The sequence below is a fragment of the Capricornis sumatraensis genome, chromosome 21 (assembly GCF_032405125.1).
Source record: "Capricornis sumatraensis isolate serow.1 chromosome 21, serow.2, whole genome shotgun sequence".
Taxonomy (NCBI): domain Eukaryota; kingdom Metazoa; phylum Chordata; class Mammalia; order Artiodactyla; family Bovidae; genus Capricornis; species Capricornis sumatraensis.
In genome coordinates, this window is record NC_091089.1 from 63,263,004 (window position 1) to 63,285,384 (window position 22,381).

The 22,381-nt window shown below is 49.0% G+C and overlaps 1 protein-coding gene and 1 pseudogene across 1 annotated transcript in view; both read left to right on the forward strand.

Annotated features, from left to right (window-relative positions):
- Positions 1 to 644: 644 nt before the first annotated feature.
- Positions 645 to 22,381, forward strand: part of TNFRSF11A (TNF receptor superfamily member 11a) — a 52,300-nt gene continuing 30,563 nt past the window's right edge. Inside the window, exons 1-6 of the mRNA XM_068993675.1 lie at positions 645 to 692; positions 6,601 to 6,765; positions 14,283 to 14,434; positions 14,639 to 14,873; positions 16,178 to 16,259; positions 17,834 to 17,959. Coding sequence (XP_068849776.1) covers positions 645 to 692; positions 6,601 to 6,765; positions 14,283 to 14,434; positions 14,639 to 14,873; positions 16,178 to 16,259; positions 17,834 to 17,959 — 808 coding nt within the window. The remainder of the gene's footprint in view (positions 693 to 6,600; positions 6,766 to 14,282; positions 14,435 to 14,638; positions 14,874 to 16,177; positions 16,260 to 17,833; positions 17,960 to 22,381) is intronic.
- On the forward strand, positions 18,611 to 21,383 carry LOC138097721 (large ribosomal subunit protein eL30-like; annotated as a pseudogene).

Here is a 22,381-nt window from a genome sequence, read left to right on the forward strand (position 1 = left end):
CCCGCACCCTGTGGCAGAAAACCCAAAACGGAAGGCAGAGACCACATTGCAACAAGCTCAAAAAACACTTTAAAATCTGTCCACATCAAAAAAAAAAAAAAAAGGTAAACCAGGAATTGTTTTTTAAAAAGGAAGCAGGCCAGGGCAGTCTAGCCCCTTCCCTGGCCCCTTTGGGAGCTAAAGGCCTTATTAGCCAGGTGCACTCCCCACCATGGGCTTCCCTGGCGGCTCAGCTGGTAAAGAATCCGCCTGCAATGTGGGAGACCCAGGTTCGACCCCTGGTTCAGGAAGATCCCCTGCAGAAGGGAATGGCTACCACTCCAGTGCTCCTTCTGGGAGAATCCCATGGACAGAGGCTGCAGTCCACACGGTCACAAAGAGTCAGACGTGACTGAGGACCGACACGTCACTTCCCTCGAAGAGCAGGGTGGAGCCGCGCCCGGCCCTGGGCGCCCAGCAGAGCAGAGCAGCGCTGAGCGGCACAGGGGTCAGTAACGGCTACTGCAGGGAAGAGGGGAAAGGAGCTCTCCTCTCAAATGAATAAAAGTTAAAACAAAAAATTCAAGAATGGCAAAGAAAAAAAAACCCCTCCACACTGGGAGGATAAAGGGGTATTCACAGGAGCCTGGGCGTGAGGACAAGTCATGGTCCTAGTCGCGCTGTTTAGGAAACAGCCCTTCCCGCTGTCTCAGGTAGCGCACAGCTGCAGACTTGCTTCACCCCTCATCTCCCAGAAGACAAAGACACTTGCAATTAAAGTTTTGAAACGCAAGGTTATTTCATTTTCCCTTGGGCCATATGTTTTCTAGGAGCAGAGATAATACATGCATTGTGAGCAGAGTAAGAAAGATGAGCAGAAATCAATAGACCTTTGATATGCTCTTGTCTGAATAAGACTTTTTTTTAATGAGCTTATCTGGAATCAGGGTGATCAGGGGAAAGAAATGCTGATGAGGCCATAAAAGCCAACTTTCAAGACAGCTCATGAAGTTGCCTGCGCTGTCTGCTAGGTCGAGATGGTGACTGCCAAGACTTCTGAAAGGCCACAGTTACTCTACATTTTTCCGGGGTTTTTTTCCCCCAATTAAATTTGACCTGAGTCAGATTTTTGTTTCTGTGTGCAGTATCTATTTTTTTTAAATCTCATAGCAAAATGGTTAAGATAGTAAATTTTGTTATGAGTACTTTATCTCGTTTAAACTTTAAAATTAAAAAAAATCTTATGACAAATTATTTCCTCCCTGATGATAAAAACAGCATGAAGTGCTCATTATTTAAAGTGTTGCGTCCACTGTGAACCTGCAGTCAGCGTCACAGAGCCCTGAAGCTGCAGGGACGTCTTAACTCAGGATGTGGATAAATTACGCCACCAGTTGTGTGAGTTTAGACTTCCCGTTAGCCTGACTTGTTCCCTCACTTCATGCAGGTCTCCACTCAAAAGTCACCTTATCAGTGAGGCTCCCCTCGTAATTCCATCACTTTATCCTGTTCTATTTTTTTCATCGTGATCATTCCAGCCAGATTCCATTACATGTTTGCTTCCTGTCATTCTCCTCCCAAGGACTGTCAGCAAGGACTCTCTCTGGCTAACATCTACCGTGTCCACAAAACTTAAAATTGTCTCTGGCACATAGGGTGTGTTCACTTAACATTTGGGGAGTAAATGAACGCAATTTTAATTCGTTCCACTTTTAGGTTGTAAACTGGCCAAGCACGTCTTACTTAAATGCTAAACCTTGATTATTTTCTGGAGAACCATGCAGTGATACTGTTTAGATTGGGAAAGTTTTTCTACAATAGGAAGATCATGGATTTCTTTCAAGATGGAGAAAATGAATCCAAGGGTCCTTCAGCCCTCTGGTAACTATCCTGGTCCTATATAAAGAGTCAGTGCTGTTGACAGCTAAGTCCAGTCCTGCACACAAGTCTGGGCAAAATGAAATCACCCCATAAGAATGGATAAAGGACTTGGGCAGACATTTCTCTAAAAGTGGCCAATAGGTGCATAAAGTAGAGATTCAGCGCCACTCGTCGTTAGGGAAATGCAGCCACAGGCACGGGGAGTGGCCGGTGGCTAAGGCTCGGTGCTCCCGATGCAGGGGTTCCAGGTTCGGTCCCTGGTCAGGGAACTAGATCCCGCATGCTGCAACTGACGGCTGGTGCTGCAGATACCCAAGTTAATTAATTATAAAAAGCCACACTTGTTAGGATCACTATTACCAAAAGAAAGGAAAAATAACAAGTGTTGGCAAAGACAGGGAGAAATTGGAAGCCTCATGCGTTTCTGGTGAGAGTGCTAGTCGCTCCGTGGAGTCCATCTCTGTTTTGACCCCATGGACTGTGGCCCTGCAGGCCCCTCAGTCCAAGGAGTTCTCCAGGCAAGAACACTGGAGTGGGTGCCACTCCCTTCTCCAGGGGTCTCCCCGACCCAGGGATTGAAACCTGTGTTTCCTACGCTGCAGACAGATTCTCTACCAGCTGAGCCACCAGGGAAGCTCTGGTGCGTTTCCGGTGGGAGTGGATTAAGGTGGTGCAGCGACCACGGGGGGAATGTCTGGTGGCTCCTCAAAGAGCTGAACGCAGAGTGACTGCGTGACTCAGGTGTGGACTCCGGAGAACTGGGAACAGGAGCCTCAGCAGCTTCTTGTGCGCCGGTATCACTGCCGCTCACAGCAGCCCCGTTCACGGCAGGGGGACGGCGGAAGCAACCCACACGTCCACCCACAGACGGACGGCTAAGCAAACTGACGCGTTCAGACAGCAGGGCATCATTCTGCCGTCAGGAGGAACGAAGTTCCCACGTGCGCAACAACATGGACGAACCTTAAGACCATGCCAAGTGAGATAAGCCAGACGCAGAGAGAAGCCCTGTGTGACCCCACTTTCTCGGGGCGCCTAGAATAGTCAGGCTCACAGAGACAGGAGGCAGAAAGAGGCTGCCAGGTGCTGGAGGAAGTACGGCACTGTTCTGTAACTCCAGGGTTCCCAGACAGCGCCGAGAAGGAGTTACTGTGTAGTGCTAAGAGAGTTTCTGTCTGGGGTGATAAGAATGTTCTGGTGAGGCCGTAGTGATGGTTGTACGACATGAGTCTAATTAACGCCACTAACCGTATACACTAAGAAACGGCTCAGATGGCAAGTTATGTGTATATATACATGCTTTTTTAAACATATACATAAAATTTTTACTTTTCAAAGGGCTGACGTGAAAGAGCCAAATTCAGTGTTTCCAGATGGAGACAGCCCTTTCTCCCCTCCCTAAAAAGAGCCTCTTTCTTTGCCCCCCTCCACGACAAAGATTCCCTGCCTCATGCGCTCACACCTGCTCTTGGCCTGGCCGTTCCGTCCCTGAGATGCTGGTCATCCCCCCATCGGACACTGTGCATCGTCAGAAGGAGTGTGTGCCTTCTTCTCGGCCTTTCTCACACCACCACTCTCTGCAGTGTGCTCCGAGTGTGAGCTGCTCAGGCGTGTCTGACTCTTTGTGCCCCCGTGGATGGCAGCCCACCAGGCTCCTCCATCCATGAGATTCTCCAGGCCAGAATACTGGAGTGGGTTGCCTCTTCCTCCTCCAGGGGATCTTCCCGACGCAGGGATCAAACCCTTGTCTCTTGCACTGGCAGGCAGATTCTTTACCACCTGAGCCACCAGGGAAGCCCCAGGGTGCTGCTAAAAAGGCCCCCTTGCTTCCACAGCTGCTACGTCCTCCCGGTCCACTCCCTGGCCCCCCAGCCCCGGGGCCCGCACCCCTTAGGGTCTCCCTCCTCCTCTCCTCCTCCTGCCCAAACATCCTTGGCTCCTCTGCCCCTTGCCCCTGCCCCCCAGCCTTGGGGTCCTCCTGCTGAGATCCCTTTCCCTGTATCCCAGGCCGGGTGCCCTCCCCTTCCTGTTCCTGTGACCAGTGAGGGCTGCGTCCAGGCACTTCCTGGAACTTGATCTTCGGCAGACCAGGCCCTGCGCTGTTGCAGGGTCCCCACCTGCTAGTCTTCTCTCCTTGGTGCCTGTGGGGTCTGGCGCTACATGCTTTGAGACGGTGGGATGGGCCCACGGCCTTGTCCTACACAAGCCTGTCCCTTGCTCGGGCACGTGAGAGCTCAGGAAAGGTGTCCCTGAAGGTGTGATGATAGCAGTGCTTTTTAAGAGATGGGTGCTTTCTGTCATTAAACCCTAGACCAAGCTGAAATTCGCCTTCTGGTCATACCACATGAAAAGTCACTTTACAAGGTAAGGCAGATGACTCAGGCAGAGAAGTGACTGGCCTTGCTCTGCTGTCTGCAAGTGAAGAGGTCAGCTCCCAACCCGTTTATGGGGAGTGGTCTGTATGGGGAGGGGGTGGATTCCTATTAGTGGTTTTCAGTGAGCCTAGTAGTTGACCAGCCCTGATGAATGCTTTCAAGCTGGAGTTTTGAATACTCTTTACCGCTGGAAACACAGTCATAAAACGCATTTTAGAATGTCCTAAACCCCTCAGTAGCAGCTCAGTTATTAACACATTATCAGTGGCAGTCACGATATCATCCTTTTCTTCACCTTCTTTGCAAACTAGACACATCTTTTCATGTTGTACCAATCAGAGAACAGTTGAGCCTCAATTTTAGCAGCAGAATTTTTTTTTTTCAAGAGTCGTATGTAAAATATGTTTCTGTAAAGGTGACTCTGGCCCCCCTGGTGACCCTTCGGTAAAGAATCCACCTGCCAATGCAGGAGACGTGGGTTCAGTCCCCAAGCTGGGAATATCCCTTGGAGAAGGGAGTGACTACACACTCCCGTCCTCTTGCCTGGGAAATCCCCTGGACAGAGGGGCCTGGAGGGCACAGGGTCTCAGAGTCGGACACCACTTAGCCACTAAACGACAACAGCAAAGGGAGCTGGAGTATTCGAGACGTCAGGGAGCTTTCTGCTTGAACCCCCTGATTCTCTGTGTTGCTTCACGGCTTGGACCACGCACCTGGCTTGTATAGTGTGGGGTCTTCACACAATTCAGTGGTCTTCCAGGGAGTGCTTAGGGTGATCTGTTGGGGTGCACGGTTCAGTTCAGTTGCTCAGTTCAGTCGTGTCCGACTCTTGGCAACCCCATGGACTGCAGCACGCCAGGCCTCCCTGTCCATCACCAACTCCCTGAGTTTACTCAAACTCACATCCATCGAGTCAGTGATGCCATCCAACCATCTCATCCTCTGTCGTCCCCTTCTCTCCCGCCTTCAATCTTTCTCAGCATCAGGGTCTTTTCAAATGAGTCAGCTCTTCACATCAGGTGACCAAAGCACTGGGGTGCCCAGGAGATCCCCAAAGGCTGCCTGTTTATTTTCTTCATCTCTTTCATCAGTAACATACCATCTTCATAGGTGCCTGTGTAATGTTCTGAAGTATGAAATGTGAAGCTTGGGTTGGTGCAAAGAAAAAGTGTGAGTTTTCCTCTGTAAACCGTGAGCCTGAAGTGCTGTCTGTTGAGTTTTTTAAAGTGGGAACGTCTAGCAGGGTGTTTGGACGTCCCTGGATTCTGTCCTGGGTGACAGCGATCCCTGCAGGATCTCGCAGCCCCTTTCTCAGCAGAAGCTTGGAGTCAGCTCACCCCGCACCCAGCTCCCACCGCCGTCACCGACTGAAGCCCCAGACAGAAACCACAGCAGTGACTCTGGCCTCCCGCCACGATCTCAGGCCCACAAGAAAGCACTGCTTTATGTGAAGTCAAACAGGCTTTTAAAAAATGAACCTTTTCAATTAAGAACATGTTTTCTTCTGGGAATTCCCTGGCTGTCCAGTGGTTAGGGCTCTGCACCTCCCACTGCAGGGGGCGAAAGTTTGAGTCCTAGTGAGGGAACTAAGGTCCTGCATGTCTTGCAAAGAGGCCAAAAAAACACCCCCATTTCCCAGTCACCAGAAACACTCTGATGTCAGCTTTTGTGATCACAGGCAGGTTAAAACTAAACTGGAAAGGTGCGTCCAGAAGCTGGCAGGGCTTCTGGATGTTCCTGCAAATCCCTACCCTTCTGCACGCTCTTTCCTTTTTCTGCCAACACTCCATCCCCTCCATTCCCCCATTAGGGCATGATCTGATAGAAGGAACCCAGGCTCCCTGATTCCGCCCAGGGGCGTGGTTAACCCTCCCTCCAGCGGCCGCCAGCCAGGGTGCGCAGTCACTGACAGTAACTGCCCCACCTCAGTCCCCCAGCGACTGGCTGGAAAGGTCCTTGGCCTCAGCGGGAGGAAGCACAGGCTTCGTTTTCACTTGCCATTGCTGCCTTGCCAGGCTTCCCTGGTGGCTCAGTTGGTAAAGAATCTGCCTGCAACATAGGAGACCTGAGTTCAATCCCTGGGTCTGGAAGACCCCCCGGAGAAGGAAATGGCCACCCACTCCAGCATTCTGGCCTGGGGAAGTCCCAGGGACAGAGGAGCCTGGCAGGCTACAGTCCGCGGGGTCGCAAAGAGCCAGACACGACTGAGCAACTGAACCAGCACACGGCTACCTCATTTGCACAAATTGTCCCATCGCGCCCTCACTGTGCACAAGCTGCCCCATCGCGTCTTCACTGCGATTCGCCCCGTTTTACAGGCGAGGAGACAGCGACTCAGAAGTGGCCTATCCCCACTTGTCCTCAGGTTGTAGAAAAGCAGACAGCCTTATTAAAGAAAAGTAGACCGGCCTGGACGTTCGGTTCTGAGAGCTGCCCTGGAGGGAAGAGCCGGAAGGGGAAGCCCGCCCCGCCCTTCCTGGCCGGCGCAGCCACCTGGCCAGGCGGCGCCTCTGTCCTCACCGGCGCCCTGGTACCACTGCCCTTCCGTCCCAGGGGCTCTCCCCGCCCGAGCCTCTGCTCTGCTAAATCCTTACATTCTGGCTCCTCAGCCTCGACTTCAGCTAGGGGTTCATTTTTCTATGGAAACCTGCCTTATCTGATCGGCAAGCTTGAAATGACTCCTCCATGCATCCACTCCCAGCCCTGAACTGTCAACCAAGAAGTCTGACGGTGGATGCTTTCTTTCCGGTAACAGACATTTAACTGGGCCATATTCGAGAAGATACAGCTGGATCAAAGAGGGGGGCGCTGGAAGCTTCTAGAGAAAAGGGGATAGGAAAGGGACCAAACTGAAGAGGTCCCCCAGAACATCAGTTTCAAGGGCCTGTGTTTGGACTCACCAATTGAACTGTTTAGAGGGGAGGACTTAGGCCTTGTCTCTGGCCTGACTTCCCAGCCAGCGGAGCGAAGAAGTGGCCAGGAAGGTGCCTTTGCCTCAGGTCTGTGGCTGAGCCTCTTCTGTGTTTGCTGTTTATTGGTCTCTGAAAACGAAAAGCTTCTCTCCGAAAGGCTTCAGAGAAAAAAATTCCCTGGCATGAAATCCTCATAGTAAAGCCATTTTCTTGATGTTCTGGGGAACAGGGCTCTCTAGTAGTTGATTTCTGGGTGAGAGCACTTTCAGTTTTGACTTTCTTTAAGGATATTTTTCTCAAGGACTGTAAGACTATTGAGCGTCCTTTTCACATTCAGTAGTTCCTCTCTTAAGAAAAACCACCTCTTTCGGTTCGACTGTAACAATCAGAAATGTGATACGATCTTTGCTTAATTTACAGCCAGATTCTCGAGTACAGTCATGGATGAGATTTTATAAAATAAAACCTGTGGAAAATCCCTCATTTGTTCTTCTAGGTTGAGTGCTTTTCTTCTTGACTTGACAGAAGGAGCCGAGCTTCTTTCTGTTTTGTTACATGTCAGCATGAATTTTCAGTAGAGCAGAAAAGTAATTTTAGGATTCATAATGCCTTTTGGTACAATTGGGTTGATTTGACTGCACGAAAAATAAATATTTAAGTCAATATTCCCTGCAGGGTTCCAAATACAGGTCCTCCAACCTCTGCCACTCTGCTCGGAGAAGTGTTCTGTTTCTTCAGCTTGGAGTTTTTCAGGATTAGACCCAACACGGCATTGCATTGGGAAACAAATCCAATAACTCCACAGAGCTTTTAAAGACAATTTTGATTTATAATTTATCTCCCAAAGCCTTGCATAGACTGTAGACATGCTTATTCCAGAAGAGTCTGTCAGCCATTAAAATTAAATACCAGCTTGTATGCCCTGAAACAAAAACCGACACGACACAAAGCACAGAAGAAAGTGAGGCGGCAGACGGCCAATAGGTTAGGTGTTTGTTTTCACTTCTTTTGTAATTTTAATTTTGACTTCTTTTTTTTAAGACTGTCCAAGGAATGTATATGGGCAGGGGAGAAGAAAGGGGGAAACAGAAAAGGTATTTGCTGTAAACAGACCCTAGGGTTCCTTCTCGGAGAAGGCGATGGCGCCCCACTCCAGTCCTCTTGTCTGGAAAATCCCATGGACGGAGGAGCCTGGTGGGCTACAGTCCATGGGGGCGCTAAGAGTCAGACTCGACTGAGTGACTTCCTTTCACTTCACTTTCGTGCACTGGAGAAGGAAGTGGCCACCCACTCCAGTGTTCTTGGCTGGAGATTCCCAGGGACAGCGGAGCCTGGTGGGCTGCCATCTCTGGGGTCGCGCAGAGTCGGACACGACTGATGCGACTCAGCAGCAGCAGCAGCAGCAGCGTTCCTTCTGCGCTCAGGAGCTGTCTGTTAGAAAGCAGAAGTGAGTCGATGTAAACTCTGCAGGCCAGATGTCACTTTTGTAGTTTATTTATTAAGACCTGTAGTAGGGCCCTGTCAGCACATGAGTGGTTTTTACAAGACTTCTAAGTACCCTGAATCAAAGTGTATTCCCCAAAACACAAGTGCTGCACCAGACCTGAGGCTGGATTTATGTGACCACACCTTTTATTCCATAAATAGTTTAGAAGTCGCTCTGCTTTATTTGTTTAATGACAACAAGGAGGGGTCAAAAGCCTGTTGTTTTAGAGGGAAACAAGTCGATTCTGAAGGCAAATGAGATAAAATGTAGATAACTAGACGTCTGTACTGCTCAAGTTACCAAAGGCCTCCTGTCACTCCGTTTTGGGCAAAGAGATGAGACTGGAGGTGGTTGAGAAAATCACCCCATTTACTGAAAACCTGAAGCCTTATGCTGAATCCCGGCTCCCACTGCTCGCCACCCCCCCCCCCCAATTCCCTGGGAGACTGCTTCTGAAATACTTAACCAGGAGCGTGTTTTCATCTAATTCCTGCCTTCCGAGGACTGCTACCAATGATGAGAGCTGCCATCTTTGGTTCCAGGGGAAGACTGTTTTCTAGTCGCTGTGTCTGACTCTTTGTGACCCCATGGACTGCAGCACGCCAGGCTCCCCTGTCGTTCCCTGTCTCCCTGAGCTTGCTCAAACTCATGTCCGTTGAGTTGGTGGTGCTGTCTAACCATGTCATCCCTTGCCGCTTCCTTCTCCTCTGCCTTCATTCTTTCCCAGCATCAGGGTCTTTTCCACTGAGTCCACTCCAATCAGGTGGCCAAAGTACTGGAGCTTCAGCATCAGGCCCACATTCTGAGCAGTGGGAGGAAAGGGCCCAAGGACCAGAAGGAGCTTGAGAGGCCTGGGGGCTCTCCCAGCGCTGGTGAGATGAGGGATGTCAGAACTAGAACCTGAAGGAAAAAGGAGGGGTTGGACTGGGAGGGGCTGAGGGCATCCACTCATTCACACCAGAAATGCCCTTCTGTGGATGTGGGCCATCAGGACAGAGGCTGGTATCCAAAAGATCCAGCTCTGGCTCACCGGAAACCAAGCCGAAGAAGGTGGGGTTTGGGGCCGTGGGAGCAGGGAGGCCAGAGGCAGAGCTGGCCTGGCCTGCAGCATCCAGGGACAGGTCCCCAGGGGGTCAGCGAGAGCGACAGGCCAGCGCGTCCAAGGTCTAGATTCCCCACTGGTCACAAACGCGGGGACTGCAGGGCAGAGGGAGAGCCGAGGGGTCCCGGACACAGAGTGCAGGATCGGAGTGAGGCCCACACAAAATGAAGCGAGTTTTACGTGCTGTGCGAGCCCCAGGGAGCCGCAAATCCTCAACTAAGAAGGTGCATCCTAGAGCTGCAAGTGAAGGAAAAGAAGCAGAGCTTCTTGGAGGCAAGGAGCAAAGAGCAAGGGTCAAGTCAGTTCAGTGGCTCAGTCGTGTCCGACTCAGTGCGTCCCCGTGGACGGCGGCACCCCAGGCCTGCCTGTCCATCTCCAACTCCTGGAGCTTACCCAAACCCATGTCCGTCGAGGCAGTGATGTCACCCAACCATCTCATCCTCTGTCGTCCCCTTCTCCAGCCCTCAATCTTTCCCAGCGTTAGGGTCTTTTCCAATGAGTCAGTTCTTCCATCAGGTGGCCCAAGTATTGGAGTTTCAGTTTCAGCATCAGTCCTTCCAATGAATATTCAGGACTGATCTCCTTCAGAATGGACTGGTTGGATCTCCTTGCAGTCCAAGGGACTCTCAAGAGTCTTCTCCAACACTGCCAGGGTCCAGCCCCGGTGGATCCAGGGAATTCGAAGGGTGGATGGAGTCGGCGAGGAAAAAACTTATTTCTTTATTAATATATGATTAGATTAGATTAGGAAGAAATACTGTAGTAGGAAAATTAAGTGGAGAAAGAGAGCTGAATAACTTGGTTTACGCGGAAGACCAATAAAATTCCAGACAAGGAACTTGCACCATCTACGTTGGGCCACCAGCGCTCGCTTGAATATCTAAGGGTGCCTCGCCTTAGGCTCCCTTTTGCGCGGGTCTTAACAGCCAGGGCAAGTAAGTAGACTTGGCGAGCCTCCACGCCCCAGATAGGAATTCAGCCTGAAATTAAAGAGGAGAGGGAGGGAAAGGGAGAAAGGGAGAGAGAGACACGGGGGAAACCAGTCCAGCGACTGGCTCCATCCTCTGTTGTTCAGAAGGCCTTTTATACTTTTGATAAAACATGGAGATCAATGGGTAACACAAAGTTATGCAGCGTTAGCAGTCCAGACTCTTATCAAAACCAGGCTTTTCTCTCTGCATACCTAATTGTATACGCAAGTCTTAGGTGATTTACATCATCTTCTGGCCAAAAAGGGCCAATTAACATTTTACAGCCTTTTTTCTGATAAGGGTTTGTCAACCAGAAGACTTATTTGTGTTGATCTTCCCGAGGTCTGGTGCCATTCTCAGAAAGCACTAAATAAAGTTACATTCTTACATAGCAAGGACACAGAGGAGTGCAGTGATATATAACAAAGAGAAAAGTAATTAACTCAAAAGTCTAGTGTTGCTAACATCAACACTACTATATATCTTTTTCCATATCCCGTTTACATTGATTAACATCCTCCCAGGTGCCTAAAAGATAAAGAATATGGAGGCCTGATGGCAATCATTGAGTCAACAGTGAAAACCCTCCACCAATATAATTTTTAACTCTTTAGAAAAGGCTCTGTATCTTTAAGATGCTTTAAGCTTTGTACCTCTCGCAGTTGTGGGGCTGTAAGCAATTCACAAGCTGTAAGAGGTCCAGGAGAACCTGTTAGGTAAGCTAGAGAGTTATCAGAGGGGGTTTAACTGAAACATCCCTTTCAAATGCAGAAGGCTAAAGCCCTGAGTTGATTTTTTCCAGAGAATATTAGAAGAGTGGAAAAGCAGGCAGATTCTTATTTTTTGGGGGGGTGGATGCTCAGGAAATTCCAGGGGGACCCCTGAAGTCTGATCACGACCTTGCATATGTCAGCTTCCTTCCTCATGACCTTGTCACGGGCGGGATTCCTCACACTGGCTTCCGGCACAACACCAAAATTCAAAAGCATCAATTCTTCAGTGCTCAGCTTTCTTCACAGGCCAACTCTCACATCCACACATGACCACTGGAAAAACCATAGCCTTGACTAGACGGACCTTTGTTGGCAAAGTAATGTCTCTGCTTTGTAATATGCTGTCTAGGTTGGTCATAACTTTTCTTTCAAGGAGCAAGCGTCTTTTAATTTCATGGCTGCAGTCACCATCTGCAGTGATTTTGGAGCCCAAGAAAATAAAGTCTGTCACTGTTTCCATTGTTTCCCATCTATTTCCCATGAAGTGATGGGACCAGATGCCATGATCTTAGTTTTCTGAATGTTGAGCTTTAAGCCAACTTTTTCACTCTCCTCTTTCACTTTCATCAAGAGGCTGTTTAGTTCTTCTTCACTTTCTGCCATAAGGGTGGTGTCATCTGCATATCTGAGGTTATTGATATTTCTCCTGGCAATCTTGATTCCAGCTTGTTCTTCATCCAGCCCAGCATTTCTCATGAGGTACTCTGCATATAAGTTAAATAAGCAGTGTTGACATACTCCTTTCCCGATTTGGAACCAGTCTGTTGTTCCATGTCCAGTTCTAACTGGACCTGCTACAGATTTCTCAGGAGACAGGTCAGGTGGTCTGGTATTCCCATGTCTTGAAGAATTTTCCACAGTTTTTTGTGATCCACACAGTCAAAGGCTTTGGCATAGTCAATAAAACAGAAGTAGATGTTTTTCTGGAACTCTCTTGCTTTTCTGATGATGCAACAGATGTTGGCAATTTGATCTCTGGTTCCTCTGCCTTTTCTAAATCCAGCTTGAACATCTGGAAGTTCATAGTTCATGTACTGTTGAAGCCTGGTTTGGAGAATTTTAAGCTTTACTTTGCTAGTGAGATGAGTGCAATTGTACGGTAGTTTGAGTATTCTTTGGCATTTCCTTTCTTTGGGATCAGAATGAAAACTGACCTTTTCCAGTCCTGTGGCCACTGCTGAGTGTTCCAATTTTGCTGGCATATTGAGTGCAGCATTTTCACAGCATCATCTTTTAGGATAAGAAATAGCTCAGCTGGAATTCCGTCACCTCCACTAGCAAGGGAGGAAAAAAAGAACAAGGGAGGGAAAAACAACAATGACAACGTATATCTGGTCTTCTCCGGAAGGTGCGGGCCTCCTGAGGAGAGGTTTCTAGATTCTTTTTATTTGCCCTCAAAGCACGTTTCCTTGGGGCTTCCCTGGTGGCTCAGATGGTAAAGAACCCGCCTGCAATGTGGGAGACCCGGGTTCGATCCCTTGGTCGGGAAGATCCCCTGGAGAAGGGATAGGCTACCCACTCCAGTATTCTTGCCTGGAGAACCTCATGGACAGAAGAGCCTGGTAGGCTACAGTCCTTGGGGTCGTAAAGACTCAGACATCACAGAGAGACTCACACACACACGTATTTCATTAACCATATCTATGTACGTATGTTGCCTTATAAGTTGTATGTTGACTGTCATTTTGAAAGTTTGAAGGTGTACTGCCAAGTATCTAATGTAACTCAGGAATGAAGTAGGGATCAGTCTAAGTTCTACCTTAAATTAGATTAATACCAAAATTTTCTGCCTCACCACAGTCAGTTTTCCCAGTAGCAGAATTACTGATGTAACTTGAAAGATCGGTAATCCTATAGCATGTGAAACAAACATGTCAGTTCTCAGTGATGAAGATATTCTGGAATTAGACAGCAGTGCTGGTTGCATAACTTTTTGAATATACAAAAAAAAAAAAAAAAGCCCACTGAATCATAACCTTTGAAAGGGGAAATTTCATGGTATGTGAATTATCTCTCAGTACTTTAAAAAGAAGACATGTCCAGGTGTAAAGTCACAATTAGCTTAGGAGACAGAGATAAATATTAAGGAATAATCTGTGAAAATCTGTTTAAGAGTTAGGACATCTGGTCACCTCTGGAATCACAGCTTCCCTGTTTTTGCCAGGGTTACACTCTTGGGCTAGAGGGCAAATGGACGGAATGAATCACAGCCGTGCGCCTAAACGTGTAAACAAACTGTCCACATATTCGGGCCACTGATGCTTACCAGAGGCCAGGGTTTGGAGCCCAGCGCCCAGCCGACAGTGGCACGTGACAGAGCTTCCGGCCGCTGCTTCAGGAGGAGCCCTTTTAGCAAATTCCCCTAAAAAGAACCTGTGTACATGACCCAGACAAAGCCCGCGCCTGTCTTACAGAGGCATGCAGTTTTCTTACCGGTCAGAAGCAATAGGCCTTGATCATCTGAAATACAGTCCAACCGCAGCTTTCTCCGGCTTGCTTTGTCATCACCATCGCAGGGGTGCTCACATACCATCAGGCTTAAACAGACCCTTCCTGTGAAACAGAATTTGCATTGACCGCGTCCAGCTTCACCGTTTGCCTCTGTGCATCTCTCCTCTCTGTGCACACGTTGCTGTGCAGACGCAGAGACACGGGCTCCTATAAAAACAGGGAAAGACCCCAGAGAGCAGAGGCGGGGCAGTTTCTGTTAGGTCATATTTCCCAGTGTCCACGGGGCTCACTGACGGATCCCGTGAGCCTGTCCCGTGGTGGATGCTTGGGGAACGTCTGTCCCTTAACCCAGGTCCACGGAGATGTCAGACGGCCTAGGAACCAAGTCCAGATACAGCCTTCCCGGCAGCCTGGCTCCAGAAACACGTTCGACGCTCTCATTGACCTCAGAGGAACTGTCCCTGGCCGCAGCCCCCCGGAAGCTCTTTGCCTGGCCCGGGGGAGGTCGGGGAGGCCCTTACTGGCTGCGTCCTGCACGCCCTACTTACTCTTTTCTTAATTTTTACTTTTTGGCCATGCCTCATGGCATGTGGGATCTTTGTTTCCTGACCGGGGATCGAACCCGGGCCCCCTGCGTTGGACGCACAGTTTTCACCCCGGACCACCAGGGAGGTCCCTCTTTTCTGGTTTTAAATTTATTTTTGGCAGTGCTGGGTCTTCGTTGCGGCACGGGTTTTCTCTACTCGCAGCCCGCAGAGGCTGCCCCAACTGCGGTTCACCGGGTTCTCTTGCGGAGCGCAGGCTCCGTGTGCGGCTTCGGGAGTCGCGGTTTCCGGCTCTAAAGCGCAGGCTCAGTCTCTCTGGTTCACGGACTCAGCTGCTCCGCGGCATGTGGATCTTCCCAGACCGGGGATCGAAGCTGTGTCACCGGCGTTGGGAGGAGGTTCTTCACCGCTGAGCCGCCCGGGAGCCCCGGCTGATCTCTGCCCTGTGAGCTGGTGCTCACTCACAGCCCTGAGGACACCCCCAGACCCCTGTGCATGCAGGGAGGGCCCGCTGCCCCCTTGCAGCCCACCCTGGAGAGCGGAAGCCCCTGGAGGGCAAGGTGGTGACTGCGGACCCCCAGCCCAGCAAGGCTCTGCCCCTCGGTGTGTGCACGCGCCGTCTGTGCCGCTGACCCCGGGCTTCCGCGTCTCCCTTGGGTCTGTAACTCAACTGCCTGCGTGTCAACAGGGGTGTGTGTTGTTTTTCTCTAACAGAGACAGCTGATAAGGGAAAGAGCTTTACTGTGGCAAACTGATAAGAATCTGAGTGAATGCAGGATACTTGGCCTTTGTTTTGCTTTGCTTAGATGAGCAAATGTGGAAATTATTATTGGTGTTAGAATCATGTTAGAATCGGAGTTCAAGAAGCTGAAGTGGCACATGGATATCCCCTGAGCCGGCGGGCTGCGGTGCTCCGGGCTCCAGGTCACAGGCTCCCTATAACCCCTTGCTGTCCCACTTTTTAAAGTTCTCTGCATGTTTAAAAATTTTTAAAGGCAAGCAGTATTAAGCATCTTTCTAAAATCAGAAATAGCTTGTCAGATCACATTTCCCCCTGGTATAACACGCAGGCTTCCCAGGTGGCTCAGAGGTAAAGAATGTGCCTGTAAAAGTCAGCAGACAAAGAGACGCAGGTTTGATCCCTGGGTCAGGAAGATCCCCTGGAGCAGGGCATGGTAACCCACTCTAGTGTCCTTGCCTGGAGAATCCCATGGCCAGGGAAGCCTGGCGGGATGTAGTCCAGAGGGCTGCAAAGAGTCTAATGCACGTATGATGCACGTATGAAGGGACCCCACTCTGTGCTTCTCCAGTTTTCACAGCCAAAGTGCACTGACCATACTGTCCACCACTGACCACACTGTGGCTGACACAGAAGTGGGGCCACTTTTGTACGTGGTTGGTCGAAAGCAGTTTTCAACCTTCTGGGTACCATTTATAAATTTCCCTTCAATCCATCCTGTTCACATGAGCATAACCAAAATATTTTTAAATACTTGATGCCAGTATCGTTGGATCTTGACGCCAGTATCTTTGGTTTTGTACATTCTCAGGAGGAAGAAATGGGCTAGGACAGGATAGTGATCCCTTTGGGACGGGGTTGGGGGAGGGAGTATCATGCCGAGCGGCGGCAGGACGGTTTCTGGTGGCTTCCTCTGGGAAGAACTTGTGTTTAATCTCTACCTGATGCACATTTTCTCCTTAGGTGACTTTGCAGATCACCCCTCCGTGTACCAGCGAGAGGTATTACGAGCATCTTGGACAATGCTGTAAGAAATGTGAGCCAGGTTCGTGCTGCTGAACCTCCTTTTGTGGTCCTCCCAAAGCGAGTGGGGCTCTTTTTTGTTTTAACGTTAGTAAATACCTGATTCCATCTTGCCAGATGAGAAACGAAATCGGATGGGCTTCTTCTGGCAGTGGAGGTAGTAATGTCTGTCACTCTGAAGACAGAAACCTTACTCTCAATAGATGAAATAACCTAAAAATCAAGAGCAGTTTCAGGAACTGGAATTAAGCACTAGTTTTCCAAAACACTATTTCTGGAGAAGGCAAGAGTCTTTTTTTAAAAACTGTTTTAGAAGTTTATGATTCAAACTCTCAAAATATGCAATACAACTCTTATTTAAAAGTATTATTTGCAGTAGTTCCCTGGTTGTTCAGTGGTTTGGGCTCAGCTCTTTCACTGCTGTAGCCCAGGGTCAACCCCTGATGGGGAATTAAGATCCCACAAGCTGTGAGGTAAGGCCAAAAAAAACAGTATTAATTTGATAGAAATTCGCCAGGGGTGGGGATGGGGATGGCTGTCTTTGAATCACTGCTAAAATCTGCCTAAATCCTGTTGTAACTTCTCGCACAACATCTACTGAGGAATAGGAGGTAGACCGGCCACCACTTCCCCAAAGATGTTTTGACAAGGAGGTGGCCAGCTGCTTCTGTGGCCTCAGTGAGGCCCCAAGTCTAGAGGGTTCTCACTCACTCCCTGTTCTGGGGAAGGAAGAACAGCTTTGAGGAAAAGGAGCTTACCTGATTACAAATCCTTTAGATATTTCCGCTACAAATATTTTTGGGGTGCACAGAGTGAAGATCCATTGATTTTCATGCATATGCGTGTGTGTGTGTGTGTTTCTGAGCATGTGTGTTACTCTCTGATCAAACAAAGTTAACCGTGAGCCCACAGTGTGCGTAGGACGAAAGAAAGGAACTCTCTGGGTCAACAGTAAAGGGGTTTTGAAGATGGAGAGGTGAGGCAGGAGATGAAGTTTCTCTCGCTTAGTCCCCAGGGAACCCCTCGAGTTCTGCAGGCACCTGTTTGAAAACCGTAGTTCTTTTCCTGAGTCAGCAGAGGTTGGGAGTGGAAAGGGCTAGGGTTTTACCTAGAAGGTCTAAAAGACTGTGGTGACCACAGGCACAGCAAACCCCAGCGAGGTTATCTGGGCCAGCCAGGAGGCCTGAGGAGCCCCTGCCGTTGGACATGGCCTCTGTCTTTGGGGGACGCCCTGGGACCATGCTCACGTAAAGGGGTTGGTAGACTGGTGCTTTTGTTTTTTCCGTGGCTACGCTATAAGACTTGCAGGATCTCAGTTCCCCGCTGCTGCTGCTAAGTCGCTTCAGTCGTGTCCGACTCTGCGACCCTGTAGACGGCAGCCCACCAGGTTCCTCCGTCCCTGGGATTCTCCAGGCAAGAACACTGGAGTGGGGTGCCATTTCCTTCCCTCACCAAGTATCGAACCTGGGTGCTCGGCACTGAAAATGCTTAGTCCTAACCACTGGACTGCCAGGGAGTTCCCAGATCGACTCATTTTTGTTGATTTGTTGGGAGGGAGCAGTTCTGATTGGCGCATGTTCCCCCTTCTAATTTAAGGAACGTACATGTCTTCCAAGTGCACCGCCACCTCTGAGAGCGTCTGTCTGCCCTGCGGCTCGGACGAATACCTGGACACTTGGAATGAAGAAGATAAATGCTTGCTGCACAAAGTCTGCGATCCAGGTGAGTCAGCCCGGCAGGGGCAGTGTGGGTAAACAACATTGTCGGATACAGCGATGCTCTGCCTTTGGGGGCAAGGGAAGACGGTGCCCACAGACCCCCGAGGGTGTGCCTTGGATCCCAGGAGCACTGTGTTACAGCTTTTCATATAGAACTGCTGTTCTGGAATATATCTGTTCTGTTCTGTTTTTATTGAAGTGCAGTTGTTGTACAGTGCTGCGCTTATTTCGGGGGGGGGGGGGGTGTTCTTTTTCCGATTCTTTTCCCTTATAGGTTCTTACAAAGCATCGAGTGTAGCTTCCGGTGCCGTACAGGAATGAGCCTTGAGCCTTGATCCTTGATGCCTGTCTGTCTTACCTGCAGCAGTGTGTATATGTTATCCCAGACTCCTGATTTGTCTCCCCTCCTACATTTCCTCTTTGCTAACCAGGTTTGTTTCCTATGTCTGTGGTTCTAACTCTGCTTTGTAAATAAGCTCATCTGTATCATTTTTTTAGATGCCACGTATAGGTGATAGTATATGACATTTGTGTGTTTAGTCCTGAAAGGTGTCCTACACTTGACAAAAGGTTTCCACGGCACTTCCACATATGTTGTGTTACTTAATTCTCACAAAAAACCCTATGAGAAAGCTACGATTATCCTATTGTAAAAATGAAGAAACTAAGAGGGAGTGAGTGATTTCTCCAAGGTTACAAGTGAGAAGCAGGACTCAAAGCCAGACCTTCTAACTCCCAGGTCTTTTTCCTAAACTATCCACGTCTTCCTGCCTCCATAGTCTGATCTCCTTATCATACTGCTATAGGGCTTTTGCCCCAGAGCTTTTAAAAATTAAAGCTTATTTATAAGAATAGGATCAGAATATGTCTCCTGAGTCCCAGCCCAGAAGCTCCTTTCCTCCCCTTCTTCCCATCTTTCATGCAGCTCGTCTGTTAAGGAGGCCACGCCGTTAGCCCTGTGGGTCCCACTGTCGGGGCTTGCGAGCTGCATTATCTCGGTCTCGTGAAACGGTGTCTTCTGTCCCCTGTATTTCCTGTAAAGGGGTTATTAGATCTAGAAGGCTGATCAGAATCTGGTTTGGGTTTTTCTACTTTGTATTTGGCAAAACTCCTTCAGAAAGTGACGTCAAGGGTCACCGTGTAGGTTCTTCTCTCTTTTCTGGGTGATATGAGCAGCTGTTGGCCACCATGACCTAGGTCCATTTTCATTTAGGGGCTGCAGAAAGGTGATGTTCTAACTCCATCATCCTTTCTTCATTTATTGGCTGGAATGCTTTCTAAAGAGAAACTTCTCTCATCAACTGGTCGTTACCCTGAAGTGCAGTCTATACAGGAAAGGCAGAATGAATGCTTATAACTTTAAGCATTTTCAAAATAATGACCCCACCACCAAATTGTCTCCAGAGGATCTGTATGAACATAAAGAGCTAGCTTCCTTTCTGCTTCCTTTCTCACTCCCTGTCATCTTCGCAGCTGCACTGGGTTGGAGGCATCCCACACCTAAGGCTGCAAAGAAGATGAAAAAGTCGCTGGAGCTGATCAACTCTAGGCTCCAGTTCATTATGAAAAGTGGAAAGTGTACAAGCAGACTCTGAAAATGATCAGACAAGGCAAAGTGAAACTGGTCGTCCTCGCTAAACTCTGCCCAGCCTTGAGGGAATCTGAAATCGCGTATTATGCTACAACGGCCGAAAGTGGTGTCCGTCACCGGCACTCAGTCACTCAGTTGTATCCAGCTCTTTGCGACCCCATGGACTGTCACCCACCAGGCTCCTCTGTCCTTGGAATTTTCCAGGCAATATTTTGGAGCGGGTTGCCATTTCCTCCTCCAGGGGGTCTTCCTGACCCAGGGATCCACCTGCATCTCTCATGTCTCCTGCATTGGCAGGCAGATTCGTCACCACCAGTGTCTTTCACTATGGTGGCAAAAATAACATTGAATTGGGCACAGCGTGTGGAAAATACTCCAGAGCCAGATATGCTGGCTTCCTGAGCCAGGTGACTCTGGTATCATTAGAAGCATGCCAGGACAGACTGGTGAAAAGCAGATCACACACGACCTTTCTTTAATAAAACTACTGCTGCTGCTGCTAAGTCGCTTCAGTCATGTCCGACTCTGTGTGACCCCATGGACTGCAGCCTACCAGGCTCCTCCATCCATGGGATTTTCCAGGCAAGAGTACTGGAGTGGGTTGCCAAAACTAGCCAGAGCTTAATTTTTTAGAAAAAAGAATACTATGAGCTCACGCATGTGCACACTGGAGGCGTTTTCATCTGCTGCACTTACCAGTTTTACTGGGGCTTAGATTCTCTCTCCTCTCCCAAGTGCCCCTCTTTTGATACAGCCTTGGGCATCTTTAAGAGCTCTTTCTCCCAGGCTTATCTTGGACATTTCCTTCCCTGAAGCTGGCATCAGCCATTTTTCCAAGGATTTCTCATTGCTTCATTAGAACATCTGATTTAGTGACTTCAGTCTGGGTGCTCAGAAGGCTCATTGCTACAAGGATTGATCCTTCTATTGATATATAGGTTTTTTTTTTTTCAATAGACAGAACAAAAATACTAGGAACTAAGTTTTTTTAAAGCCCTGTAATATTTCTAAAATTAGAGATAGCGGGCAGGTTTTGTCTGGAGAAGATAACATGGAAACTCCACTGAGCAGAAGCATCTGATCAAGTCTTTTTTCTTTCCCATTGCTTAGTAATGAGTTTGACTCATCACTGTCTCTTGGAAAGAAAGATTCACTCTGTCTACTGCCAAAATTGATTAAAGCCCCAAACCTGGTGCATTAAGATATTTAAAAATATGTCAAATCATCCACCACCACACAGGGTTATATGCACTTACTTTTGAGGGAGGGGAGGCCCTTCCCCAGTGGTTCAGCAGTAAAGAATCTGCCTTCCAAGCAGGAGTCAGGGGTCCGATCCCTGAGTCAGAAAGATCCCTGGAGAAGGAAGTGGCGACCCACTCCACTATTCTTGCTTAGGAAATCCCATGGATGGGGGAGCCTGGCGGGCTACAGTCCATGGGGTCGCAAAAGATTCGGACACTCCTTAACAATAAATGACAACCACACATTTTGAGTGAGAGACTGGAATTCAAGTTTTCCAAGGAAAATGACTCTTGTCCATGTGTGTTCCAGACAGTATATCCATGTTTATGCAAGTTGGTCTTGGTGCTTCACAGCTGACCCGGGCCTTGGAGAGTGGACCCAGAAGGGAGAGGGACCTCCCGGCCCCCAAGCTCTGGTCTGGAAGTGGGGAAGGAGACATTGCTTCCCTGCGGTTACAGCTGGAGACAGCGAACTGGGTGGGTTTCTGGCTGGCTTGTTTCCTCTTGCAGCTCTGTCCTGGGCAGTCCAGGCTGCTATCGCAGAAAGCCACAGACTCGTGGCTGAAACAGCAGATACGCACTCCTCGCGGTGCTAAAGGCTGCAAGTCCGAGATTATGTTCTTGTGCTGCTGTGTGTGTGTGTGTGCAGCTGATTCCTGTTATTCATGGTGCACGCGTGCGTGCGTGCTAAGTCGCTCATCTGGTTCCAGCTCTCGGCAACCCCTTGGACTGTAGCCCACCAGTTCCTCTGTCCATGGAATTCTCCAGGCAAGAATGCTGGAGTGGGTTGCTATTCCCTTCTCTAAGGGATCTTCCAACCCAGGGACTGAACCCAGGTCTCCCCTGTTGAAGGCAGATTCTTTTAGCACCTGAGCCACGAGGGAAGTCTGTTATCGTGATAGTTTAGTTAAGTTCTATAAAGTCATCACAAACACTGAGTTAGTAAATACTGCCCCTGGGTGCGTAAATATGACCTAGATTTGTGCCTGTTTTTTGTGTAAAGGCACCTTATTTAAGAAATATTTTGATTCATTAACAATGTCACAATAAACAACACTGAACAAAGTTTCTCTAACATATGGATTTTCTCTGGAAGACATATCACTGCCTTCTCCAAAACACTCGGCAACAGTTCAGCCCTAGGCTAGGGGGCCACTTTACAGCAGGACTCACCAACAAAAAAACACAAAAATTAGTCTCTGAACAGACCACAGGAAGGACTCTGATTTGCAGCGTGAGCTGAAACTGGAAGACCGAACTACCTCCCCTGCCCTCGGCCGGGGACGCACCTGTCCAGCTGGTGGCTCAAAGCTTTTACTCTTCTGAGTGTTTCTGAGAATAACTGCAAAAGCGCCAGGAGTATTGATTTGGAGAATAGGATTAGATTTTAAGGAGAAGGTGAAATCGCAAGTATGAACCAGCAAATAGCGAGGATGAACTGAGCATGTGAGCATTTACTTCTGCTGCACAAAGCCTGGAAAGGGCCGGGAGGTGGAGATAAGCAGAGAACACTCTGCTCTGTGTCGTGAGAACAGAGAGGACAAGCGCCTTATTCTGAATTTGGGGCAGAGACTAATTTCCAAGTATGTCGCCA